The sequence below is a fragment of the Apiospora aurea genome, assembly GCF_038362705.1.
Source record: "Apiospora aurea strain CBS 24483 chromosome Unknown utg000001l_segment0_segment0, whole genome shotgun sequence".
Classification (NCBI taxonomy): domain Eukaryota; kingdom Fungi; phylum Ascomycota; class Sordariomycetes; order Amphisphaeriales; family Apiosporaceae; genus Apiospora; species Apiospora aurea.
Window position 1 is genome coordinate 1,503,951 of NW_027117388.1, and position 26,964 is coordinate 1,530,914.

A 26,964-nucleotide genomic window follows, 5' to 3' on the forward strand; every position below is an offset into this window, starting at 1 on the left:
CCATGTTCCTTAACACAGACAATCCACCAATGCCAAACCCCCAGCAACCATCCACATCCCCATCGCCATTACTCCCATCTCAAAACCCAAAAATAAACTCCGGCCTCCGCTGAAACCACCCATCCCACGTAACCGGCCCGCCCCCGGCGCCGCCGCGTCCGCCGCCCACTTCTCGCGCAGCTCCTCGGCGGCCGCGATGGGGCCGAGGGTCCCGTACGTGCGCCCGACGCGCTCGAGGCCGCCGGCGACGAAGGCCTGCAGCTCGTGCTCCTGCGGTCCCGTCTCCATCCCGCACACGAACATGGGGAAGAAGATGAGCTTGGCCACGTTGGAGGCCCACGTCACGTCCGCGAAGATGGGCGTCAGCGTGTCGATGAGCGCCTGGCGCGTCTCGAGCCGGAGGGCGGCGACGTCGATGCCGGGGAATTCGCGGTCGAGGTAGCTTAGGTCTTCGGCTGACTCTGGCTCTTCCGTTACGCTTCCCCCTTTTCCGTTTTCTTTCCCCTCTTCGGCGTCTTGGCGCTTTTGCTGCTGCACGTCGATGATGAGTGTGCGGAGCGCGTATAGGAGGATGGCGGACTGGTATATAATGGCCACATTGAGCCAGAGATCCGCCTTGGGCACCTCGCTGGGTGACTCCTCATCCTCGTCCTCCATCTCGTCGTCCGGGTCAGACTCGGTGCCGGACGCCGGCGACTTGCGGCGGGCCCGACCGTCGTCGTCGAAGTCGACGCCGTTGCCCGAGGACTTCCAGCCGCGGAACTTTCTCATGCGCGAGGCCCAGGCTGGCGCGGAGAAGGCCTTGAGCTTGCTCAGCACCATGCAGGTGCCCCGCTGCCGCTTCGCTTGGAGCTCTTGCCGGACCGTCGTGTAGCGCAGGTAGTTGATCAGGATCAGGGCCTGGAACAGCTCTTCGGGGCAGGGGCAGCTGATGGCTAGGTTGAACTGGAAGACGGCCGGGTCGGCTTCCCAGTGGTGCAGGGCCATGGAGGTGGCGTTGGCTGCTTGGGGGTGGGTGGACGGGGTTGTGGTGGCGGCCATGACATCTATTCTATTTTATATTAGGACTTGGAAGTTTAGGGAACGGCAGTTTAGGACAAGACATACGCGACGAATAGTGCTAACAGGGGTTTAAAGTAAGGGTTTGCGGTGATGATGGCTTTGAGCCCACCTCGCATCTGTATTATCCTCCTAGCGCCGTCGAGGTGGGCTCGCCAGTCCGTGTACGCGGACTGTTGCATCTATGCCATGTGGTCAGTAAAGTCGACAAGACCACAATCAGGCCCACATCCGAAAAGGGGGCGCACCGTAGATAGGAGGAGACATATCACGCACATGAGCGTGGAGTCGCTGGTCTGCTTCTCGGGCTGGCCCAACCATTCGTTGACCTCCTGCAGCGCCTGGATCTTGAAGTTGTACAAGTCGCGGTTGCGGCGGACCAATGCCGAGGAGCGGACATAGTACGGTTCCTCCGAGAGGACCCTATGTACCGTCGCAGTGCAGACGACCAGGTTGACATAGATGCGCTGACACGGACGAGACGAGATTAGCTTTAGCGCCCGCGCCAATCGGTATCCGCTTCATGATGCGGCAAGAATGGGCCCATGGGCACGGCGTGGGTTGCATTGTCTGACAAGGTGTGGCGGCCAGCAAGAATGCAAACAACCCTGTCCCTCCACACGCAGGCCCAACTGGGGTAGTACCACAGGCAAGCTTCGGCCAAGATAAAAAGGAATGTAATCAGAACTTACAGGCACCTTGTCCAGTCTCTGGATCAGAAGCTGGTAGGGATTAAAGTGTGTCGCTATCGAGATGAGATCAACGCTGACCCGTTCGTTGACTTCGCAGCCACAGCCGCATGAACCAACCGTTAGCCTTTGACGCGTAGGACTCTAGGCCCCGCGATGCGGCCAAGGGCCCGGACCGCGAAAAGGAAGGGGGCAAGGTGGGAATAGAAAGGGCGGGTGCATGCGTACAGTAGTTAATACCGTCCAAGATTAATTGCGTCTCCCTGTACTGCGACGGCACAGGGTCCATAGTCATGGGCCCGTCGTGGGTGGTGGTGGTGGTGGTGGCCGTAGCGTTCCCGTCCCTGTCGGGTACGGTATCCGTGAAACTGCTCCGCTTCACGAGCGACCGATGGTCCCGCCGTTTCTCAGCCGCACCACTACGGCGACCAGCAGCAGTAGCAGCAGCAGCAGCGGCACCACCAGAAGCAGGATGTGTCGCGTTAGTTACAGTGGCACAACTGCTAAGGCCGCCGCCGCCGGGTCCATATTCCTCGGCACACCTTGTCGCTGCTACAGCGCCACTGAGCTGGCATGACGTGCAGGCCGGCTTGTTTCCGTCGCAGGGGATGCGGTGGACTGAGCAGTTGCGGCAGCTACGAACGGACCACATTTCTCCAATGCATGCTGGCTGGAGTAGGAGCGTTCTTGGGATGCAGGGGTGATAGATAGTATGTATGGCGAAAAAGGAACAATCCGTAGCCCCTGACGAGCAGTGGTGGCAGTAATCTTAGCAGCAGTAGAGAGAGACGGGAGGTTCTGAGAGGCTTCATCAATATGACCCCTTCCGCTTACCCCTCCTTCCTCCCCAAGTCCTATCTATCTGTGTGTGCCGCCAAGAAACATGACCGAGCAGGGGGCAGGACAAGTTCCACCACCTCAGTCCTTATTGGCGAGCCAGATAGGCCCCAGGCAGCCAATCATATTCCGTGAAGCGTACAGGGGCTACTCTACTATTGTCAGAAGGTAGATATGGCTGGTGCGGTGGCTTAGTAGATTGGCCACACGAGCGTAGTAGTGACTAAGTAACATCGATAGAGCTCGGACTATTATAAATATATTGTTATAAATAACCTCGTATAATCATTTATATATAAAGCTTACCGGCCTGTTAACCAAGAAGCACTTCCCAATCGAGAACCACCTCTAATAAGTACTAGATTGCGCATTGTTCTGTCTTACAAGACCCATTAAACGGTCATATGCTCTCTGATCCCTGCCACTCCAGAACGCTTGCATGTTCTCGTGGATGTCACGAAAGAACATCCCATACTTACTGTCCATGTAGCCGTACGAAAACAGCTTCCGCCACGGTTCAGCCTGAAGCGTCTGGCGGATTTCCTGGGCTTCCTCCGTTTCGTCTTCCCCATCACCATAAGAATGGCCGAGTTCCTCCTGTTCAGTAAGCGGTACTCTTGCACTCCCGACGACTAGCTCTTTGATCGCCGGTTTAATATTGTATACTTGGTCGAAGAACTGAGCCCAGTATATAGAATTATGCGCCATGCTCTTGCCGTCGCCTCCGCTGACGCAGGCATTGATGTCGAGAGTCGTTAGCACCTGGGCATGACCACGAATAAATGATACCAACTCAGGCCCAACGTAGCAGTTAGCAAGCTTCAGAGACTGTAGAGCAGGGAGATCCTCGGGCTTGAGCGCCAGCGGAATGTGGTGGACACCTTGAAGCCCGAGCGGGTCCTGGTCGGACGCGTGGATCTCTAAGTGCTTTAGATTCGGCATATGACGGAAGAAGACATGGTCAAGACTCTGGGAGAGGAAGTTGACATAGCCCTCCACTGTATTGGTCTTCCAGCCCGCGCAATTGTCCAGGCCCCATATCCCGAGGACTGCCGAATCAAGGTGGGCGAGGAATTGGCGAAAGGCCTCGGTGCGGAAGGCCGAGGTCCACTTGGGAAGGAATCCCTTAACCGTAAGGGCTTTTACACGGGCATTCAGCGACAGGGCCCGCCACGTTTCGTTCATGAGGGCCCGCCATTTCCACTGGTGCTCCTTTGCCCGGACATAGTCCTCATCCTCAATCGCTTCGAACACATAGATGCTGGTACCCATGGAGGCGTCGGGATGGTCGTCCCAGTTTTCGTCGGTGCCATCAAAGTCAAAGTTAAATTGAATCTGAAAAGCGTGAAGGTTGGGCGTGTGACATCCCTCAAGAAGCTCCAACGCGGCGGGTGGCAACGCTGGGGTCGTAAGTTCGTCCTTGGGGCCGGCATGACCGGTAAACTCCACGCGCGTCGTGTGTAATCCATAAGCCTTCACTGCCGTGAGTGCCGACGTGGCAACTGCATCATCGTTTGTGAAGCGTACAGTCGCGAATATGTCCGGGGCGAAATGGGCGCGATATTCTTTGCGCGTCGCGCTCAACCGGACCTTGTCGTGGAACTTGAGATGACTGAAAACTTGAAGGCACAGCTCGCGAGGGAGGTTTGAAAGGAATGCCATACTGGGACTGAATGATTGCGCTTTGCACGCTGTCATTGTAATGGTGAGAAGGCAGAAAAATCGTTTGTTGAGACTTAAAAGTTATTTCACATTACTTGGCACAGGCGGTAATGGGTTTCAATTGACACGTAAAACTCCACACTGTTGCCTGTTGGGTCCCACTCTGCTGCCCTGTTTTTTTATATATATGGCTTACAAGGATTATAGTTATGAAATTATAAGGGCTATCGGCAATCATCTGCTCGCATCTAATATATCTTGTCAATGCTTGCTTTGTCTTAAGGATTCCTGTTCTTTTCTGTACAGCTCCTTTGCCTAAGCCCGTGGAGGAGCCATCTGGGCGGTACGGAGCGCAAAAGCCAGCCAGGAAGTTCTCTACTAGAACGGGATCCAAGTATCACATCAGGGCAGTTCAACTCCGAGCACTTGAGTGAAAGCCGGCTGGTGTATACCATACCGGAAGATTCCCATCATTATCTCGGTCGCATACAGGTTTCACACCCCTGCTTGCATTTCCTGAAGTCTGGAGTATAAAATAGGCGGTCCTTTGACTCGGCGCACTAAATGGCATGCAATAATTATACCTAGCAGGTTTAGGCCTGGATGACTATTACCTAAGACAGAGAGGAACGCAGCTACCAGAAAGAGATTCGTTATAAAATCTTTCCCTACCAAGAGGGAGACACCATCCCCGGCACGATCAAAAAATATCAATCCCACCAATATCGAACCCCCCCCCAACATCGCCACCACCACCACCACCACCTCCTCCGCCCGGTATAGGAATCGGAATAATATCCCCGATCCCCACCTCATCCCCCGGAAACACCTCCTCCACCTCCACGAACCGCGGCGGCGGTGCGCCACGATGCTAGGGACGCTGGCGAGCCGCGCCCAGGGGTTGAGGTGGGGATCGGGGCCCGTCACGGGGCCCTGGACGTTGAGGGACATGTAGAGGGTGGCTAGGTTGTCTTCGTCGATGTCGACGGCTGTGTCGCCGATTAAGCTCGCCGGCACCGGCGGCTTTGAAGGCGATGAATGAGAGGGGGGGGAGCCAACGCTCTTGCTGGCGGGCTGGATCCATGCTCCGCGGTCCCGATCGACCTTCAGGCGGAGCTGTCTCTGCATTTGGGGATCCGGCGCCAAAGCCTGATGCAAGGCGCGACAGAGCGCTCCGGCCAGCTGATCCTCGCTGGTCTTTTCGAACGGCGGCTTCGCGAGATCCAGCACCGCGAGGACCATAGCGTGCCCGGGGCCACAGTAGGTACTCCACGAGCGTTTGACGGGGCTGCGGATGGTCTCTGGCTCCAAGGTGGCCTTCTCCAGCCTCCACTTCTTTTGTACCTCGTCCGACTGCTGTTTCCATGCATAGGCGTCCACGGGCGCGCAGAAGGGACTGGTAGTAGTGGTGCCATCGCCGCCAAGATCAGGAGTCAGCTTACCGGAAGTTCCGGCCGCGGATGTGGTGGGGACCATCCTGATGTCGGTGCCGAAGACGTACATGGGCGCCGGCTCGAAGCCAAACATGGCGAGCGGTCGCTTGTCCGGGGAAGCATCCGGAAGCTCTCGACTCTCCATAGCCCGCTGGCGCAAGTGCTTGAGGCATGACTGGATGGATTTGGGTATTCTTGACATGATATCTTGTGGCCAGCCGGGTTGCGATCGCTCGAGACGTGTTTGGTAGCATCGGGCTCCCAAGTTCCACTGGGCTTTATCGCCCTTGAATCAAGAGTATGCTTAAATAGATGGATAACCACGATAGACGGTTGGCTCGAGGTTATCGAAGAGACGTAGTTGAAGGAGATTGTGGATTCGAACCTGGCGAAACGTATGTCTGTTGAGCTCGGGCCCGTAGATTATTCTTTTATTCCGCTGATGCCTGAAAGAGAGGGGCGAGATCGTCTCATCGTGGCGATGGAGTGGGTCAGGCGGAGAACACATAGACTTGTGAGCACTTCTGAAGAGAAGAAAATCGAAGATGAGATGGGAAGTGCGCATGAAGTTCAGGAGAGACTGATGATCATACCTCAAATACATATCTTTCCTTCTCCTAGTCTATACTGATTATACGAAATCTACAATTGAGTAAGTTGTCCCTGGAGTGTTTCCAGCAACCGTCCAGACATCAAGATCCTGACTGGAGTATGCGGGACACATGCCAGTGAAGAATGTCCCGAGTAGCAATGGAATCCTCGATGCTGTCATGCCCTTTCCCCTTGACTTGGATGGTCCGATCAAGTCGCTCCCGCGCGAGCTTCTTCAGGGACATACTTCCGCCGCCTCCCCCAGAAGGCTTGGCCTCTGCATCCTGCTGATCCTCCACCTTGGTATCCTTCTCCTTAGACTCTTTTTCTCTAGACTCCTTCTCTTGGTCCCTGAGGCTCTGCTCCACAAGGAGTGTATCCACGATGTTGGGGTGAATCCAGCGCAGAATATTCAGGTCGTTGTTCGCGCCATGACCAATAACAACCGTGTCGGGGCCGAGCAGACTCCACACGGCCTTCCGGGCTTTCTCTCGCCCAAAGAGACATGTCTTGTTCCGACGAGCGTCATTCAAGGCCTTCCACGAGACGCCCGAGAAGGGTGTGTTGAGATCCTTCATCTTGGCATCGGGCCAGACGAGGCTGTCCAGCAGGACGGCGGACGTGAAATAGTCGACGACGGAGACGCGGATGAGCTCCGACTCGCCTTCCTCGGTGACGCCCATCTCACAGTCGAAAACAACTGCGGCGCGGGCGGGCAACTTTGACTTGCTTGGCGGCGTGTGGTGGAACCGCCAATTCGACTCCAGCTCGTTGGGCTTGTACTGTCGAGGGTCGTGGTCCTCCATGGCTTTGCAGGGCTTGGTGAACAGGGGCATGTTACAGCATGTCCACTTCCTCGTCTGAGAAGTTTGAGTCAGCAATTGAGGCGAGTAAAAGGAATTGTATTGACAGACCTTGCGATCCATTTGCCCGTCGTGATACTTGCATTGGAGCTTGGCATTGCTGTTGCCATTGCTTTCCGGAGTATCCGGTGGGGGTAGTAGAGGAAGGCTCCAATCTCCCTGGCCTTGCTGGCTAGTTGTTGCAAAGGAGCGCGATGCGGTCTTGGCATGCATCGAGGTTCTATCACGATAACCTGGAGCGCTGGCAGGGCCATTTCGGCCGGGGGACGCACTTGACCGTCGCTGGTGATCTGCCGCCTTCCTTGGCTTGGCCTTCGCGGCGTTCAAAGCTGCGGTGGGTCAGCAGCCGAGACGACAGAGCCCATTGGCAACATGGGTGGGTTCACAAACCTCGACAGCACCGCTGGCACCGCTTTCTCTTCTCTAGGTCCGAGGCGGAGAGCTGGGCGACGATGAAGCCCTTCTGCTTCAAGGTGCCTTGGGAATGGACCAAGCCTCGGAGACACTGGATGTATTCAGGGGATTGCTCTGGGGCCTGTCCCATCGGCTCTGCGAGGGAGACCCCATCCATTTCGGTCTCTGACTGCATCCTGGTGTTGCACAGTGTAAGATGATGATTGATACAATCAAGTTATGAAAGATCCAACCCTAAAGTGAAGAGGCCGGGGTGGAGGTTGGCAAGAGACGAGAAAGAGGTACGCGACAGTTGGGTTCAATGTAGTTACTGGGTTGGTTGCAGCTGCGACAATTGACAGTTGACGTTTGCCTAGTCCTAGCGGTACCTGGCGTGATGTGCTAAGGTGCCTGGATTTTCAGTGGAGCGCGGCTAATTACGGGGGCGGCCCGGGAGGACGACCAACCTTTTGGTGGGCCTCCCACAGCGGAGATGGCACGACAATCAGCGCCCTGTGTCAGTCATGGGCGCAACAACATAGAAATAGGAGCGATGACCTGGACACATGTATCCAGCGGCGTGAAGCAATCTGGCTGCGTTGCATCGCGGAGTTGATTGGCTTCTGTGCGTTTGCAATTACGGTGGCATTCCTGCATTTGTGCCCAGCAATTGATTCCACCCTAGACACACACACACACACACACCTACCTACCTTGCTAAGGAGCAAAGAGTTGTTGCTTGACACCCAGATCCGAAAACATTCGGCTTTGCTCGAGATTTGAGGTGCGATTACTAGGCGCCAAACTAAACCTGAGATGTCCCATCCACAGAAATCACGACTCTCAAGCCTACCAAATGAGCTCACGTTGCAAATACTCGGGGGCTGGACTGGAGAGACCTTCGCTCCAGTACCCTCCTAAACCGTGGCTTCCGCTGGCGCTTCGTCGACTACTGGTTCGATGTATGTTATGATAACGAGGTCAACAGCAAATCCAAGCCCGAATGGTGCGTTCTGCTGTTTTGTCATGCCATGCCGTCAAAACGAATTCTTCCGAGATCGTCCAGTATCTCGCCACCAGAAAGAATGATCTAGATCTCACAGGGTATAGGAGTCTCACTCTTTCATTGGTATTGTCTATTTGGAATTAACAGATCAGTAGACCTAATACCGGCCCAAGCATACTCAGTTTCCAAGCCCGTCGGCGCGTCGATTATCAATGGGTCTGTGGGAATAAAAGCTATCTGCATATGGCTAATACTGGCGATGCACTGTATGCTGCTTCGTTCCTTGTTAAATTGGGTGCCGACGTCGATGGGGACATCGGCCATTGCCCTGATCTCCCTGCTCTTTGTTTGGCCCTGGCAAGGGTTAACATGAGCTCGCAAAAGGAGCGAGATACGGCATTGAGAATCGCCTGCAGTAACACTTTGCCAAGAATCGCCGCACACCATCTCGCCAAGGGAGATCCCAATTCTGTCAGCCCGTTCGGCTTGGGCGCATTACGTGTAGCTTTGATGAGACGACCTCTATCATCGATTGTTCATGGGTCCCAGCGTTTCATTGCGGAATCTGACGTCTATTCTATACTACGTCTACTTCTGGATTATGGGGCAGCAGTGGCTCTCCCGACTCAAACAACCAGAGCACACATCGGCGGACCCCAGTGTTGGAAGCCCATGCAGTGCGACCACAGTGGTCAACCCGGTCTTCATCTTGTGGCTGCAAGTGGCTTCCCCATGTGCGCTCGTTTGTTACCTGACAACGGGGCAAACCATCGCCATAAAAACGCAGGCGGTTACACTGCACTTTATAGGGCATTATGTCCGGCCAACAGAGAAGTTGCTGATATCTTATTGGCATGCTCTTCAGAAGCAAACCCGGTTGTTAAGTTCCCTCAAGGGGTTACAACGTTACACATCGCATGCCGTTTTGCTTACACAGATATGGTCAATGCAATACTGCTCCGTGGTGCTGATGTCAACGTTGTTGACTCTTACGGCAACACACACCTGCACGAAGCCCTTTGTCAGATGGGACCAGGGAGAACAGCTGATGTAGTAGAAACACTGAGACTCCTCGCCCAGCATGGTGCCAATCCTGATATTAACCCCAGAGTCCCTGCTCCACGACAGAAAGCTGAGACACATCCCTTTCCCGCAGTTCGAGAGATGTTTGTCTTGGATAAACCCAAACCCTCGCGAATACGACCTCTGACAGCATCTACCGAGATCAGAGACCCGTTAAGATCGAAATCCAGTAAGAATGATCGTGGAGGCCCCAAACTTGTCGACAGACAAACGCCGACAATGTGGGCCGAGCCCAAAACTGAACATGTGATCTGAAGTTTTGGAGAGTCTCCCGAAAAGACCATACACCCGAACGGTTCCATGTCTTCATATTACAACATCCCAGAGTCTTTCACTTCTTTACTGGATTCGGAACAGGCGGTTAATCCACCACAGAGCTCAGCATCCAATTCTATATCATTTTGGAGTAATGCTACTCAGAGGGTGGCCGATAAGCAACATATACACCCCAAAGGTGCAAGAGAGGCCTCAGCAGACCAGGTCCAGGTAAAAGAGCAAAGGAAACCCGTCCGTGGAAAACGCACCAAATGGAAGCCATTGCAGCTGTGATGGATGGAATTATCATGGATGGACTCAGGAAGTATGCCATCAAGGCATCGACATATGTCTGCTTCGAGGATACCCAAAGTCCCACGTACTAATATTGTATCGAGGATCTTCAACTACATTTAGTGAGAATAGGGGTCTCACCGGTAGTTGGAATCCATCGACCTGGACCCCCGGACAATGATTGTATAGTATCTGAAGGGAAAAGTCAAATTCTAGGCTAGTTAGCCAGTGAGCCGAATTCATTCCGTCCGTTCTGCATCCTCCGGATCACACCAGTCGATCTGTTATCCGGTTCGTATGCCGTGCCTGATAGAGCCTCCTTAACTTCCTTGTCCGTCATTGAATCCCCCCCACAAAGTCTCCGTGGTCCTGTCCGAAACCACCTGCGCGACGCTCTGCCATACGTTTCCCAACAAGGTTGCCCGGGTGCGGAGGAGAAACATTGAAACGGCTGCGCCCACCAGAATGGTGTGGGTGGCGACAACCAACAACTGTGAGAAGCCCGGTCTTCTGTACTGGCATCGGTACTTCCTGAGCCATGACGTAAGAGGCGGAATGACTATAAATCCATCTGTAACTCTCGCCGGAGTATTGCATTTGATAGAGAGTAGTCGAAAGTGCTTGGACGGCGTAGGCTGGGTTGTTCGTAGTGTTCAAGATATCCTGGAACAAGGTCGTATGTACGTCGTGGGCTGCGACGTTGTGGGACTTTGTAACACTATTGTCAGATTGCCAGTCAGAGTCTTGTGCTAGGCCGAGTGTTTGACCGCTGCGCATAATGTCGTACAATCCAGCCGACTGAAGGTTGGAGATCCTTTCAGATAAGGCCTGGGTTGGATCTAAGGCAAGGACACCTCGGCTGCCCAATTCTTTCTTTTCACGAGTGACTGCCAGCTGACGACGAATGTCGGAGGTATTGGGACGTCCACTGTCATATCCCATCTTGCTCGGGTGCAGTGTCCATCCCATTGTAGGCTCGGATAGTGCTGGGTAATTGAATATTATCAAAGTAATAACGTTTTAATAAAAATAGCGGCGATTACGAATTCTTTTAATGGGTAATTGTAGCCGGCGAGGTTTAGACCTAGGTGACCCTAGCTATACCGCGGCAGGCCGGGCCGCTCGTTTATATTATTTATAAACGCATATCCACAGCCACCGCCTAATTTCAGCAATTCCGTGTCCTTTTTCCCTTTTCGTCTCGGCCTAGGACAATTTTCTCTTCCCCATCAGGCGCCACCACGATGAGAGCCACGTCGTCCCGGCACCGGTTCTCTCCACATGGGAAAGATTTCCTCGTGCATAATCCGTGACAGAGTATATGCAACCTCTATTCAGGCGGGTGTCAAAAGCAATAATGGAAAGCACCGAGTAGGATGGGCAGTGCTGTCCTACCACCCTCCAGCTAACCAAGATCCGGTCACGCGAACGCATTACGGTTAAGATTGGAAGCTACTTGGGCCAAGCCACGCCTACTCACCAGAAAGAGAACGAGAAAGAGCTGTTGAGAGTAACTGATAAATGGACCATATGGTACTCCATAGAAGTCAAGATGGACCATGACAAGCTACTTTAATATTTAACAAGGTTATTATATTAAATAACATTGATTGTTGTTGGTGTATTAAGATCCCATATGCTGAATCGCTGTGGTGCACGTATCTTCCGCCATATGCATCGTAAACACGTCCAAATATCTATATAACCGATCCGGACGGGCCATGGGATCACCAAGCAACGACCCACCAAGACGAGGGCACCAGCAACGACAGGACAATGGTGTATTCCATCCCTGGGTCGATCGAAGCACAAGATGCCAAAGAACTCGAGAGAGAAAAAATAACAATAAAACACAGATACGCAATAGGGTATTTCAGACAGCCTTCCTTCCATCCGTAGATGGTTCCCGCCAAGTAATTGGCACATGAAAATGCATGACAGACAGGTATGCGAACTAACTCCGCTATACTGGATGATGATAGCAACGATGGGTAATAAAAAGGACGGTTATCCAATAAAATAAAAGAGAAGCATGACCACATGTATCCCGTCAGTAAGCAAGCCGACCAGCGAAGCGCGTAAAGGAATAATGAGTTGGTCTTTCCCAAGAAAAGAGTCGAAAGCTCATAGCGACAACATGTATCCAAACCCATTGGGCGAAAGCCTATGCATAGCAGGGTGATATCAGGAGGCTAACTGAAATGTGGTATATCCAGGGGGTATAATGTCTAAAGAAAATGGTGACAAAAAGAAAAAAGGTGCGCCTACTCCTTCGCCCATAGACACGGGCAGGGTACTGTGCTCATCCCAAGCCCATCATCTCGTTCTGGCCCAGGAAGGTCCTGGCCAATTCATCACCGCCTTGTTCGGCGGCTTCCATCCAGTGGATAGCGACGCACATGAGGGCTGGGTCGCTCCTCACATCGCCATCCTTGCCGCCGTCGTTCATGCCCATAGAGGGCGCATTCCCACCGAGTCCAGCCCGGGTCCTCTCACCAAAGTGTCTGGAACCACCACCGGACCGTGCGCCAAACTTCTCCATAACCGTCTGCTTGAAGACCTCCCGAGGCTTGGAGAGCGGTAAGGTTGCTCGTTCGACCAGTTCGGGGTTGGTCAGGTGGAACAGGGCCAGTTCTCTCTGCGCCGTCGCGTCTCCCTCCTTTGCTGTGATGGTCCACATACGGGCGGCATCCCCCAGAGAATAGGGCATTACCGAGCGAGAAGTGTTGGTCGAACCCTCGCTGCTCACTGATGTCTTTCTCGGCTGGGTTTGTGTATGCAGTTTGACAATCTCGTCGGCAACTTCAACCATCGTGTGGCACACATCTTGCTTCACCGCCAGCGCTGCAAGACCCATGTCCCAGAAGGCCTTCCCTTTGTCGGTCTTGTCAAGGGTATCGGCCGGGACAAGAGCAGCAATGAACTGGAGATCCCTGAAGAGTGTCTTCGGGCGGATGCTCGCATCCCGGAAGAGCGATTGAAGCACATTGGCGATAGCATCGGTGCTTGCGGGGTTGATTGAGATGACGGAGCGAGCATCGTCCTTGATGCCAGACCTTGGCTGCATAGGAGAAAAATCGGGCGCCGTGATGGTTTGCGACCGTCGGTCTCGGACATTGTCAATAGTTTGTTCCATAATTTTGGAGTTGCCGGCGACGTTCCCGTCTTCGTGGGCCATGGCGCTGCTTCGCAGACCCCACTTGGGCCGACGTCCGCTGGTCGACAGAGATGCTATGATCAAGTGTTTCAGTTTGTTAAGAGCGTCAAGTTTGACGTATGGGTTGGGATGGACGCAAAACATCCCCAACAAGCGCTTGTATGCCTTGCTGAACGGAAAGTCGGCTGTCTCGTTCCTCGTGGTCGAGGTTGACCCTCGACTCCGCGTAGTTTCGGCTGTTGTCGCACTGTCATTGCTGAGGACAGTGGCGGTCTCGGAACCTTCTCCGGCCCCATCGACGCTACCGTGATCACCTGCGCCACGAAGATTGCCAAAGCTCTTTTTCTTTCCGAGTACCCTGTGCTTTGGAGTACCTCTGCCGGAACTCTCTTTCCTGGCAGCGAGCTGATCGAGGCATTGTGCTTGCCGTCGATCGATGCACTCTTGGCCAAGCCCTCCGAACCATGAGTCGGTCTCAGAGCCACTGGAGAATGCATAGTTTCCAAATTCAGAAAGCAGAAGAGTAGTCAATGTCTGCTTCAGCTCTTCCAAGAAACGCTGTTTCTCCTCCGAAAGCCGCTGAAGATGTACCGTCTCATTGGACGCCGAAGTACCTGGGCGGCCATTGGATTGCTGAGATGGGTAAAAGCGTTGAGGTGGGCAGGAGAAGGCACTGGATAGATTCGTGATGCTTGTTGTTGGAGACTGGGCCCGAGAGGTGACGGAGCTGCAAGACGGCATAGTTGATTGAAACGGTGACCAAAACGTGGCATTGGAATCAATGGCATGCACCGGGGAGGCCATCCCGAAGTAATCTTGCGAGTCGAAAACGTCCGATATCGCAACGCTGGCTCTCGAGTAGCTGTACCTGGAGTCGATAGACAGTTGGCTGACGTTGTGCGTCGTCATGGCTCGCAGATCTCGAGCAATCGAGTTTGGCCGACTCGAGGTGGATGTGTAGCGACTATCACTGATGACGCTTGCGGAGTCATCTCCGCTCCAGTAGCTCTCCTTGTCTCTCGCTGACGCTTTCGAGCCTTCTAGAGATCTTCGATCGCGCGTGTAAAGCTCACTTGACCACAATACCGGACCAGTCTCAATGCTTTCGCCAACAAGTTTGCTGATGCAGCTGTCAACCTCGCAGCAGAATCTGTGTATGCGTTCCTCACCCGGACAGAAGTTCTCGATGCCATTCACCTCGAGCCACTTGGCCGTCTTCTCGGCCTGATCATCACTCAGCTTGTTGGGACCACCTTGTTCCTCGCTGGCAGCCAGAAGATCCACCATCTGGGATTCATTTCGGTATAGGAAGTTGGCCGCAGGGCCGCGAGAGAGCTGAGCGCGGGTACGTTGAAATGCGCCCCATCTTCGTGGGACACCCATGATCTTCAACGCACTGCAGATGTTGCGAGTGTGCTCGTATGGTGCCGAGTTGTGTACGTCGGTCACGTACCACATCTTGTCACGGAGTGCCCGAAGGCGCTGCATCATCGAGTCAATTAGACCCTCATGACGCTCCTGGCTTTGCTTGAGCCAGACTAACCAGGCATCATACTCTTCAATGGCAGAGGCGGACCTGCGTATCGAGTCCCGTGGTCCGCGGGAAAATATGTTGAGCAGCGTAGCGAAACCGTTCTTGCGCAGAGAAGGTGATGCCAAGGTATTCAGCTGTTGTAAAGTCTTCCAGTACAGATGCGCCGACACAAAATCAGACTGGATTCTGGACTGCGACGAAGCAGCCGTGAGCATAGTAACAAGCACCGGCGTCTGTGGCTCATCCACTGCGGCCGGATCCTTACCATTATTCGATGGCTGGCTGGGGGAACTGAATGTACTGCTCGATGATCTGGTGTCAGGTTCGCGCCTCCGATAGGGGTTTCGGCTGGCCATCGATGACTCTGGAGTGAGGATCTTGTTCCTGGACTTGTACTTCTTGAGGCCAGACGCGCGGTTACTGAATGTTGTCTTGGTGCCTCCGTCCTCGAGCCCCTGTGGGATCTCGAACTCCTCCACTAGCTTCAGAACAGAGTCCCGCAGCTGGTGGTAGTCCTTGTCCAGCTCTGGCCGCTCATCGAGATCCTCATCCTCGGTCTCACTTGTGGTGGATGAGTTCTCTTCCTCTGGCTCATCGTCAGGATCATATGTCATCTGCAAAGACAGGCCGAGTCCGTCAGCCGAAATGAATACCACGGCCCATTTCTCTGCGCAAGGATGACAGGCTCCCGAAACGACCTCGGGTCCTAGTATCTGGACCATCTCGTGCATTGCTAGCCGCAAACGGTAGCCGTCTTCTTCGTAGTTGCTGAGGCGCTTTTGGCTGGCAGCATCAGTGAGCGGCGGTGAATGATGTTGTGGACCATGTCCAAGCTGATCTTCCAGAAGTGGCTCCTTGGACGTTGTGGCCTCGCTAAGGACAGAGGACGCACTCATACTCAACACTGAAGCAGTATCAAAGTTACTCCGCGAAGTAGCAATGGAAATGGGCTGGGAAATGGCAGAGAAATTGGAAATGGAAGGTGCGCCAGACCGTATGCTGGAATGGGCGGAATGCGGCCGCCGCTGCTCGGGGAAGAGAGCATTGACAAGGGTAATGATATCAGCTGGGCTGATGACCAAGTAGGGGGTGGACCTCAGCCGTCTCCCTGAGAGAAGTGATGGACCGAGCTGGCAGTAGCCTGGCAAACCTCTGAGCCCTGGATGGCTTGAACCGGGCCAGGATGCTTTCCACATGGCTCTTGATCTTTGGTGGAGTAGAGACGGGCTTGTGTGGATTGTTCCAGGTCATGTCCAAAACCAGCTGTTGGGCACGCTGAGCTACCTGCTTGAGAATCTTCTGTCTTCCATACTCTGTGATATGGTACTCGGACATCATGCCATAACTCTCCGGGTGGATGACCACGGCGAGTAACCAAGAAGAGAAGAGCCATTTGGATACGAACCATCTGCGAGTGCTCTCAACGAACCTGCTGTCCAATCGGCGCAGGATCTCATTACCTAATTCAAGGAGGCCCTCGGGGATGCCGGTGGCATCCTCATCGTCAATGATCCCAAACAACTCGTCAATGGCCCGCTCGTAGAATTCGTCAGCGGCAATGTTGTCCTTGTGGGTCCATTCCGAGATGTTGAACCTGGTTCCATTGGAGTCCTCTGCCCGGTCGAGCAGGAAAGCGCCGTCCTCGAGGATCTTCATCAGGTACCATTCCAAGTTGCTCCGGCCGGACCAGTCCCGCATGGAGGACCAAACGTTGAGAACTGAAGTCAGTATGGTCTCGCTAGCAGAGTTCTTAGCTTCTGATATTAGACGCGCACACGCGTTGGCCCAGATCTCAGTTCGTCGCTTGTCCTCGGCACTATCCGGTCCGGCTGAGTTGGCAAAACATGTATGGATGAGAGCAGACAGGGGGTCATGTCTCTGGAAGGATAGGAGGCGTTCGACTGCGCTGGGGCTGGATCCAAGGCCTCGGTGGGATGTCTGCGCATGTCCTCGCCCACTGGGACGGTTGTTGAAAGGCAGGACGGATTCTATGGGCTCCAATCCTTGGTGAAACGTAGTCAGAGCCTTGAGCTCGGTACTGGATAAAGAACATAGTCGCGTGGCCAGGTAGTGAGGATTGGTCCGCAGCTGGGTAAAGAAATCCAGGAAGGCCTCCCTGGCAGAGGCCGATATATCCATCAGGAACGGTGTCACAGACATACCAGGATCAGTGTTGTTCGGCGTATTGCTGGGATCCTCTAAGCTCTCGCTGGAAAGGCGGGCGGACTGCAGGTTCTCCATGTCGGGTTCCAATAGCGCGAAGCGACGAGTGTCTTCGCAGCTGTTCCGGACATCGTGGATGGCGCCATATAGGTTAGCGAACGCCTTCTTGTCCTCGTTCCGGAAGGAGTCGGCTAGATTCCTCTGGGTGATCTCCCCGCATCGTGTCAGCCTCGCGGAAAGGGCAGTCGAGACCAGGCTTCGTTGTAGGCGTATCCGGGTATTTGCGCGCTTGCGCTCCTGGTATTTGGACAAGCGGACCAGATGGGCTAGTTCCTCCAGAGTGGTACTCTCACCATCCAAGTTCAGCTGGGGATTTGTATATAGGGATACATCCGGTAGAAGCGGCTGCGGATAGCTGTAAGTTGGCGTGGACTTGGTCTTCAAGGCAGGCCGGATGGGAGCCGCGGGTTGAAGGTAGTCGTTCTTCTCTTCCGGCTCCACGGGCGCTGGGGAGGAAGCCTCGGCTACGACGGGCTTCTTATACGCACTTGCGCCCTCCGAGTGATGGGGAGACCCACGTCTGTCGTGTTCGGCGCTTCGTCGCATCGGTAAGGTCAGCACCGTCTCTCGCAGTGGCTCTTCCCGGGCGGGACTCCTCGATCGGTTGCGACGCCGCCGCGACACATTTGGGCGTGCCTCGGGCGACGGGGTAGGCGAGGGCGACCGGTTGTTGCTGGTGGTGGTTGGAGACACGGCTAAATCATACATCGGCAGGTGTCAGAAATGGGCATTCCCTTCGCCAAGGTACAGGTTGAACGGTGATGTGTAATATCCCTAAGCTCGACTCACGCGGTGATGAATGGATGCAGACTGGCGAAGAGAGGGATCGCTGCATGGAAATCATCATGGAGCATGTGAGGCTGTGTTGGGCCAGCACGCGCACAGAGAGTCAGTCAGTCACCCAGCACGACTACCAGCGCCGACACAGATGGGGGGCTGCTGGTGGAGCTCAGGGTGGGTGCGATGACGAGGTAGTTGGGTTGGGGCTCGTGGGAGATGCTATTGTCGCATCGAGAAGTGCAGTGCGCCTGATAGTCTGATATTGGAAGCTTCGAGGGAATGAGGATCGAGGGGCCGAGGGGCCGAGTCGTGGTCGCGTTTCGCCCGTAGCTGTCGGGGTTGGGTTTGGCTGGACGTTAGCTTGTCGCTGAAGCGCCCGCTGCTCTCATCGCCAAGTCATCTGAACTCGGGGCTTGGTGAAGAAGGTGACGGCTGTGGGGGTATAAGGGCTATTTCGAGACGGGACTCGGAGAACGACGAGACCTGGGGAAATGGGCCTGGGAAATTTGAAGGGAGTTGGCGAGTCGAGAAAACTGCGAAGACACGAGAAGAGATAGATAGAGGAAAAGCAAAAGAGCAAAGACAGCTGTTCCTTCGTAAGTACTTAGACTCGACGAGCTTAGGGGTTTCCGGTGTTCTTAATGTTGGCGTTACTGGGTTTCGGTTGCGTCAAGTAAATAAGGGCAGGTTTAGCTGCTTGGAATCAATGCCCTGTTGAGGTACCCGACCAGCATCAGTGGTTGAGTGGCCAGCAGCCAGCGGCGCCAACTCTACCACTAACCACTAGGCCAAGCGGGCACCGACAGCCAGCATGTGCCCGTTCCAAAGCACCTGGTGGATCCTGCGTCCCAGGCCCAGGGTGTCAGGCCAGCGCCCGCGCCAGCGTTGGTGACCGACGTGGGGTAAATCGCCGTGCAACCGCCTTTTACTGGTTCCGGTTAGGCGGGCGAAGGCTGCTGCGAGCGAAACAATTACTGGGCCACGAGTTCGCTGCCTGTGTCGCCTGTCCTGTCGCTGATGCCGGCCGAAAGCAGAAGGCCAAACTGTGAGCCAAGCACCCAGCAAGCACCAAGTTCCTATCTGCAAGGCCCTGTTTTTCTTAAATGCCCTCGCTTCCTCTGTGCACGCCGGGTTAATGCGATCTGATCGGGCCTGTGCAGCAAGATGTATCTACATGTAGCTATCACGAGCGAGCATCCATTCTCTGTCTCTTCCATCTGCCCATCTGCCCACGGCTCCATGTTGTCTTGAGCTGAAGAACGAACTCCTCTCTCACTTGTCTCAAACCTTCTCTGTCACTACCCGCATTTTCGGGTGATCTACAACAACAACAACTCCTCCCCTCCCGTTGCCCATGCCGCTGCTACTTCGCTCTATTTTTTTTTCTATTTTTTTTCTCTTTCCCTTGCCCGTCTGTACACGTACACACACGCACCGAATGCATAAACAGGCGGTAATTGCACATGGGCCAGTAACATTGGACACAACAACACACAGAAACGCCCAGTCGAGTAACACGTAGGCAGAACCAGGCAGTTACCGCAACCGGATCTCGACACGAAATGGCACGATCTCGGGACATTATTATGCTTGCCCTTCCTGGCCCTTGCCTTGCTTTTGCTTCTGCCCTGGCCTGTCTCTTTTTTTGCCCTGCTGGCGCGCGCCCGCCCGCCGAGGTTATATGTACAGTCCCTCTTTTTCTACTCAACCCTCCCTCTTCCCATTTGCTGCTGCGCGAGGTTACAAATCGGGCAGTGGGTTGGAAATAAGGGCTATGTGCATGGTAGCGTAGTAAGTGGCCATGCGGAATGGCAATCGCCGTAACGGGCGGCCCTCGCGTTTCGCGAAGGTGAGAGAAGAAAGCAATCGGATTGCAACTGGCTGGCTGGTCATGAGTGAGTTGGCCATGCATATCTACACTCTCCGTCTTCAATGCTATTCGTTTGCCACGGCGCCAGGGGACCGGCGTATGCGTGCTTCTTTCCCATCGGCCTCTCTGCTTCTTTTTCTCCTGCCTCGGTGCGCTGCTTCGCTTTCCTTTTTTCTTGTGTTCGTCCCATCTCATCCCGCCTTTTTGCCGTGCTATGTTTGATGTTTGGTGTGTGTGCGTTGGCAAGTCGGTCAGTAACTGGGCTTGCTGCTTGCTGTCAGCATCCCACACAGAACCCGCCATGTTCGTTCGGCACTCGTGGCCCCGGGAGAGGGTTGCGGGCAGCGGGCACAGCCAGGGAGGGGGGGACGGTTACTGGGACGGCCTAGTAGGGGGGGGTTAACTGACTGAGGAGGGGAAGGGCACCGCCAAAGGGCTCAAGGAGTCAGAGAGTGAGAGGCAGTCGGAGCTAAAAGCTTAGCCCCAAAAGGTCTGCAGCAGCCTATCCGCTGCATCGCTGTCGCCCTGTCCAATCCGCATTTACCACGCACGCCCTTCTAGAGGGTGCCAACTCATCACATGTCCCAATCGTCCGCCCGCTAGCCCACCACCACCCATCCATCTTGCTTCCATCCTTGGATCCTGGGAATTTCGCTGCTAGATGGGAACCAATCCTCTTGCTTTTGGCCTGTCTGCCGCCTCTGGTTGGTTGGCCATCCCGCGACCAAGATAGAGTCGACAGATGGTCTTGCGCGAAATCTTCCATGCACTTCCTTTCCTTGGCGGCAAGACTGGTCGATCGAAGCGAAACCAAATTCCGACAACCCCCATAGGGCTGCTTTTGGTTTGCCTTGGTCGCGCTCAACAAAGAAAATCGAAATCCATACCAACACCAACACCAACCACACTCACCGACGGCCGCCGACTTCTCACGGAGGAGCCCAGTGGAGTCTCCCCTCATCCCCATATATGCCACGCCATCGGTATGTGTGTCCTGGATCCAAGGTCAAGGTGAGCTAAAGATTCAGATGAACAGGCGGTAGAGGCTCTTCGCATCGGTCGCGCCTGTCTACCGTCCGTCGTACCGTTGCATTGCCCCTTTCAGCCTCGTACAGATTTAGGTCCTGCAAGTCAGCTGCAAGCTTCCAAGTAGCGGTAGGTCACCCCCATGGTTTCACTTCTGTATGTATGTATGTACGCCCATGTATGCGTGGGCCCATCGCCCGCATTGGTACTTTTTCTTTTCTTTTCAGCCTCAAGGGCGAACCACGACATGACGGCTTTGCTGTGCGCGCCCATAAGTGAGGTTCGTAACACTACGCTCGCGGAAGAGCAATCAGTTTGTCGCGTCAGGTTTGCTGTCAGAAAGCAGTACAGCTTTTGGTTAAGCGGGTATGAATAGCAGCAGCATGCAATGCTCTCATGCAAGCCCGTCCCGAAACATCTCGAACACGTCGACCCGCCGCTTATGCCTCGAAACAGTTTGCGAACCAGATGGTATTTGGGGGTCTTGCCGTGATCTAGACTCTGGGTGTAGGCGCGCAGAGGCCCGCGCGAGAGGTAGCACAGAGACGGGCTGCGAAGATGACGCTACGCTTGGTGCCAACATCGATTGATACGATGGCCTAGCTTGACGCATTCAGTGCCAAGGTGCATATTAGCTGTCAGAACTCTTGGCCACTCGACTGGGCTATCGTGACTTCTGGCACTGATGGGCCTAAGATTGATGGCAACGGTCTCGGTGGCTGTGTTCGGGTAGGTAGAGGCAAATAGTAACTCAGCGTTGGCCCCAAGGAAAAACCTCGAGACTGCCTGCCGGGGAGATATAGGACTGGCGTCCAGTTGCAATTTACGTGTGTATCTGGGAGGCCTCGTATCAGATCAAATCCAGTGCACATTAATGTTCCAAACCTAGGGCTAGTCCATCTGGCCGTAGAAGTGAATAGCAGAACAATGGGTTGGAAACGACAAATGCCCGGACAGACGCTGTACACCGAATCGTCACCTTATCCGGGCCACTTTCGGCAGACATGGCGCCACCTCAAGGGTACAGCGGTATGCCACGACCAGACCCAAGACGACAACAACCCCGATTTAGCACATCCCAGTTTCCCGAATGAACGAATCCGTCTCCATCACGATTACGGGGCCTCCCATCTTCGTCCTGGATCCTGTAACTGCCCCCTCATCTATGTATCGCGTGTCTCCTCGAGCAGAGCAGAAAAGAAAAGACCACGTGCGTTTTCCTGAATACGTGTCACACAGGCAGGACCCAGCCACATACTACCATGCGGTGTAACTATATCTGACGATATGCGACTCCATCACGATGTGTACCAACTACCTACCTAACCTCCATCTCCACATACGTACAGCCTGTGCAATAGGCAAGTAGCCACAACAGAGTCCAGTTATTATGCCTCCCTTGGGCCGCCGACTCCTCCGCTTGACACCTTATCTAAGGTCAAGCCAACCTTGGGCCGCGAACGTACCAACTCTCTGGAAACCTTGACATCGAACATCGGGCAGTATCCGAATGAATGGCAATGCGCGGTAGAGAGATTGAGACACCGTGTTAACAGAGGCCTCAAATGCAATGCCTATCCATGGAACGATGCTTATATACAGGACCACTCGAAAGCTGGACTCCGAACCCAGCGTTGCCGCCATGTGCGCGTACCTTCGGTGTTACAAGTGAAGTTCAAGTATGAGGCGGCTATTATGAGGTGGTGTACCATTTTCTATCAGGTTGTAGCTCTGAACATGAAAGGGGCATATCATTATGTCACTAAATGGACACTCTCGAGTTGCATTTGGTTGTGAAGATAGGGTCATAACCATTGACGAAGTACGTAAAAAGGGTATCTCGTTTCTCGTGCCTGGTGTCTTGCGGCACCAGTATATCCACGAACTATTTGAAGAAGTGTCTATGCTATTGTTCTTTGTTGTACATGGTCTCATCAAGGTTCCCGCCCAAATCGTACATCGAATCCTTTCAAGACGCTCATGATGCTCGCTGCTTCCACTTCGATAGGATGGTGCCGCGACCGGTTCTCGGGCAGTCTGCCTTTCGCCTCATGGGGTACAGCTTTGAGTTGCGGCAGCCAGGTTCCAATGTCATCTGCCGCCCTGTCGAAGTTTCGGTGACTAGACAATGTCTTGTACGCTTCGGCACACGAGAGGCTCACCCCAGGGCCCGAGAAGGGGCCGGGATTGGCCGAGGAAGATGGAGCTGTTTTGCAGCATCCACCGCCGCCCGCCGAGCCACCACAGCACCCAGAAGGAACAGCGCCCGACCCTGAGTCCTTGTTAAGTTTGGCAGCCAGACTGCGACAGAAGAGTCCCGACTTGGGGTCAGCAACGCATTGGGCGCAGGTGCCCGGTCCATTGGGTCCGCATCCACTACTCTTGGGAGCGGGCGCCTTATCCAAGGGCCGAGGGCGATTGAGGCTCTGTAGCCTCGGGAGCTTTATGGCTCCAGTAGACGTCACCTCCAGCGGGGGTGAAACTACGTCATCCTCGGACGCCGGCGGGGTTTGGACTTGGGACCCGATAGGGGCCAGCGTTGCCTGAGCAGCAGCAGAGGCAGCTTCTGCGCACATGCAGTATGTCCCTTCCGTACAGAAACCGCACGAGTCGCGAGGCGGTATCGTCAGTTGATGGGGCGGGGGTTGGAAGTCCTCGACCGGAGGTGGCGCCACGACTGACGTTCTCTTCTTAGAGAACATGGCAGTGAAGTCAGTCTCATTCTCATTAACATCCGACCTCTGACGTTTGCCCTCGTGCCCATGGTTGGAGCCAACAGAATGCTTCCTCTTGAGTTCCTGTTCTCCCGAAGCCGGACCATTGAGCATGGCCTCGAGGCATTCGCATCTCGTTCCGAGACTGCATTTTCCACAGTCAAGTGAAGGGGCTGTGGCTGCAATGGCTTCATCTACGCAAGCGCACGAGCCATTGGGGTTGCATGATCCGCATCCTGTATCAACGGCACTTTGAGCAGCCGGAGTATCTGCATCGGGAGGTGAAATAATGTGAGATATAGAGAAAGAAGTAGTTGAGTTCCTGTGGCCCGAATGATCGCTTGCAATACTGCTTCGTGGTGTATGATGCTCTGACGCTGTAGAGAAAAGACCATAGGAGCGGCCGGACAAACCTGGCAGACTACCGGTACGGGATGAGGCAACACTTGCTGCACGTTCGTCCATCCACCTGCGACGCATGGCATCGAGGTCATTCATAGCCCTGGTGCGCTCGGCACGCTCTTTCTCCAACATGGTTTCCAGGGTGGAACAGCGAGTCTGCAGTGTTCGAATCTCGCCCTGAAGCTCCTGCTGGATCTGTTCGTGCTCTTCACGAATATCCTCGATCTGTTCCTCGAGCTCGCCTACCCGGGCAGCTCGGCGTTCTCGGAAGGCTCTCTGAGCAGCACGGTTCTGAGCTTTCCGTTTGGTAGGCGGAGTGTCCGTTGCCGGCTTCCGGCCGGGTTTCGGTCGCGGTGGGATGACCCATTCCTTGCTAGTGATGGAGGTTTTGGGCATTTGGGGCAGGATGGTAGCCGATGGCGTGCCAGCCGGAGAATAAGGGCCAGGGCCATTTGCCACTGGTTTAATGGCAAGTTGATGAACTTGTGTAGTAGGCGCGATGCTCGACGTCGGCGAGGACGCCGAGGCTGGTGATGCAGCAGCTGAGGTCGGAGCAATGGTAATCTTGCCCGTAAGCGTGGACTGCGGCGCCACCGCCATGGCTGAAGGGGGCGCCATGTCAATAATGAGCATCCACAGGCCAATTTGCCATGCACGAGGGGCCAAATCCGACTCCTTGGATACTGTGGTGACCACGTCGTTTTGTAGGCCAGATGTCGCAGTCTGAGACTATATCTCACATATGTGGGCGACGTCTTCTAGAGATAAAGAGAGGCAGATGAGGCTGTACTGCAAGATGCAGCAAGGGTGGAGGATTTGGCCGCAGAGGATCCTGGGGCGGGGAGGGCACAGCAGAATCGAGGAAGATCTCACAGCCCAAAAACGTCAGGTCAACGGGGCAATTGAATGCGCTCGGCCACAAGACAAACGAGTAATGAGCAAAACAATTAATCCCAGCGAATGGTGCAAGATGGGTAGATGGATCTATAGAACAGACCGAAGCGTAGGTAGGTATGTGATAGGTGGTGGTTGTGTGGCAGGGTGGACGAATCAAAGATGACAGGACGGGTTTGGTGGGATGTTGGGATTGTGAGGTGAAAAGACAAAGCCGTGATCTGAGCCGGGGACTGAGAATAAACTGATCAGATTGATAAGATTAAAATGCTGGGCCCTGTTTTCTGTGCCGTCTGCCTTGCTCGCTCGCTCGCTTCGGCTTCGGGTCCCTTGGGGTCCATCCGAGCTTGGAGACTTGGGGATTCCTTGCAGGCCGTCGAAGAACATTAGTACCAAGACGAGACACCAAAGCGTAATCGGCCCACTTTCTTCCCAAGCCAGCCGAGCTCAGCTCCGAAAAACGCAAATACCAAGAGGTTTAGAGGTGTAGCAGCGTCAGATCATGGACTGCCTTTCCTCTTTCTGGCGAGGACGAAGGGAATTGGTCGGTGATCAACTGTTTATCAGATCTCTAACCATCCTTAGCTCCCCAAGCCTTAGGAGAACGTCGGGTCGTGGCCTGCATGTAGGTAAAAAGCCTGAGAACGGACTATTGCGATACCGGCCAGGAGCCAGTCGGAGCTGCGGTAACCGAATGAGCTCACCTTAGGTGAGTGAGTGGTGGGTGGTGGGTGGGCTCTCGGTGTAGGTTAGGGGTCATGATGAGGTGGGGTGCGGCGGAAGGACAGGACAGCTCAAACCAAAGCGCAATTGAATTGAGCGTCACTGGAGCTACATCCCGCTTCGAACATCGTGGTCGCGCAAAGATTCGGACGGGATAATCGTGATACCCCATATCCAACAACTGTTTACTTACTCCAGTGCATTACGCCGGGCGGCTTCTTTTTTCACTTCTTCCGTGACGCCATAGCATCTAGTTCTGGAGTGGCTACGCGCGAGGCCAGCAACAATCATCCAACTTACCTACTTTAATAGCCAACGATGTCTCTCAAAACACCCATGTCGCCTTCGCGGCCTATATCGTCACGCACTTTCAATCTCCCATCCTCCTCATCCTCCGACACGGACGGAGACGACGATCCAAACAACCTTCCCTTCCCCACCGCCCTGCCGCGAACCGACTTCCTGTCGCCATCATTCGACGCCGCTTCCTACCTTTCGTCGCTCTCCGACCGGCACCAGACTCTCGAAGACTTACGACAGGACCTGCGCGACCGGAGCACCGCCATATCCACCGAGCTGCTGGAGCTCGTCAATGCGAACTACACCTCCTTCCTGAGCCTGGGCAGCGAGCTGAAGGGAGGCGAGGAGCGCGTCGAAGATGTACGAGTCGGCCTTCTGGGCTTCCGGAGGGCGGTCGAGGAGGTGAAGGGCCGGGTAGGCGACCGTGGCCGGGAGATCCAGGGCCTAAACACAGAACTTGGCGGCGTCCGCAGCGAGATCGAAAAGGGCCGGCGCATGCTGGAGCTCAGCGACAGGCTGGAACTCCTCGAGGGTCGGTTGGCCCTGGACGGTGCCGAGATCGACAGTGACGAAAGCGAAGAAGACGAGGACGAGGACGACAGCCAGATCATCGGCAGCAGCGCGACCAAGCTGGCAACGCTGGCGAAGGACTACATAACCACCCAAGCGCTGGCAGACGACATCGGGCGAGACACTCCCTATGTCAAGAAGCTGGCAGAGAGGATTGCCAAGTGCCGCGCAACCATTCTTCTCGACTTGGGCACAACCATAAAGGCGGCCAAGAAGGCAGGTGCTTCGGGGCAAGAGAAGCTCCTCAAGCTCATGGCGATTTATGCCATGCTTGACGCGCAAAAAGATGCCATCAAGGCTCTGAAAGGCGCTTGAAGTCGCTACAACATCTCGCTCGGCGTACTCACAGAGGGTCAGGGTACATACCTTAGCCCCGTGACGACCTTGCAGACGAATGAGACTTGTTCCTTGCTCCATCTTCCTTGAACCCCAGTACTCAAGCGTGGCAAGCACCGGAACAGGTCCTGTATGCGTGTTGGATTACCAAGTAGAGCTTTATGGTTGGGACGCTTCAGAATCCGAGGATATTGCCTGGAACGCACAATTGATACCCCTTGACATTAAGAACATGCGCGCTCGCAATTGCTGCATCTAACCATGCTGAAC

General features: G+C 54.6%; 7 protein-coding genes across 7 annotated transcripts; 2 read left to right on the forward strand and 5 right to left on the reverse strand.

The window, feature by feature from the left end:
- Nucleotides 1-9: 9 nt before the first annotated feature.
- On the reverse strand, nt 10-5,882 carry PG986_000487 (C6 transcription factor; the record flags this gene model as incomplete). The annotated part of the gene is made up of 8 exons (XM_066836709.1): nt 10-1,051; nt 1,108-1,241; nt 1,308-1,482; nt 1,538-1,550; nt 1,752-1,781; nt 1,830-2,366; nt 3,065-4,276; nt 5,096-5,882. The coding sequence occupies 8 exons, from the start codon at nt 5,880-5,882 to the stop codon at nt 10-12; spliced, it is 3,930 nt and encodes a 1,309-aa protein (XP_066705602.1).
- Nucleotides 5,883-6,372: 490 nt separating this feature from the next.
- Nucleotides 6,373-7,107, reverse strand: PG986_000488 (uncharacterized protein; the record flags this gene model as incomplete). The annotated part of the gene is made up of 1 exon (XM_066836710.1): nt 6,373-7,107. One exon carries the CDS (start codon nt 7,105-7,107, stop codon nt 6,373-6,375), a length of 735 nt encoding a protein of 244 aa, XP_066705603.1.
- Nucleotides 7,108-8,902: 1,795 nt separating this feature from the next.
- On the forward strand, nt 8,903-9,871 carry PG986_000489 (ankyrin repeat-containing domain protein; the record flags this gene model as incomplete). The annotated part of the gene is made up of 1 exon (XM_066836711.1): nt 8,903-9,871. The coding sequence occupies one exon, from the start codon at nt 8,903-8,905 to the stop codon at nt 9,869-9,871; it is 969 nt and encodes a 322-aa protein (XP_066705604.1).
- A 630-nt stretch (nt 9,872-10,501) lies between these two features.
- On the reverse strand, nt 10,502-11,134 carry PG986_000490 (uncharacterized protein; the record flags this gene model as incomplete). The annotated part of the gene is made up of 1 exon (XM_066836712.1): nt 10,502-11,134. The coding sequence occupies one exon, from the start codon at nt 11,132-11,134 to the stop codon at nt 10,502-10,504; it is 633 nt and encodes a 210-aa protein (XP_066705605.1).
- Nucleotides 11,135-12,467: 1,333 nt separating this feature from the next.
- Nucleotides 12,468-17,923, reverse strand: PG986_000491 (uncharacterized protein; the record flags this gene model as incomplete). The annotated part of the gene is given in 3 exon segments (XM_066836713.1): nt 12,468-15,922; nt 15,936-17,774; nt 17,869-17,923. 3 exon segments carry the CDS (start codon nt 17,921-17,923, stop codon nt 12,468-12,470), a joined length of 5,349 nt encoding a protein of 1,782 aa, XP_066705606.1.
- Nucleotides 17,924-22,689: 4,766 nt separating this feature from the next.
- PG986_000492 (uncharacterized protein) lies at nt 22,690-24,489 on the reverse strand (the record flags this gene model as incomplete). Its single annotated transcript, XM_066836714.1, has 1 exon — nt 22,690-24,489. The coding sequence occupies one exon, from the start codon at nt 24,487-24,489 to the stop codon at nt 22,690-22,692; it is 1,800 nt and encodes a 599-aa protein (XP_066705607.1).
- Nucleotides 24,490-25,806: 1,317 nt separating this feature from the next.
- Nucleotides 25,807-26,673, forward strand: PG986_000493 (oligomeric golgi complex component- COG2-domain-containing protein; the record flags this gene model as incomplete). The annotated part of the gene is made up of 1 exon (XM_066836715.1): nt 25,807-26,673. The coding sequence occupies one exon, from the start codon at nt 25,807-25,809 to the stop codon at nt 26,671-26,673; it is 867 nt and encodes a 288-aa protein (XP_066705608.1).
- Between the last annotated feature and the right edge of the window lie 291 nt (nt 26,674-26,964).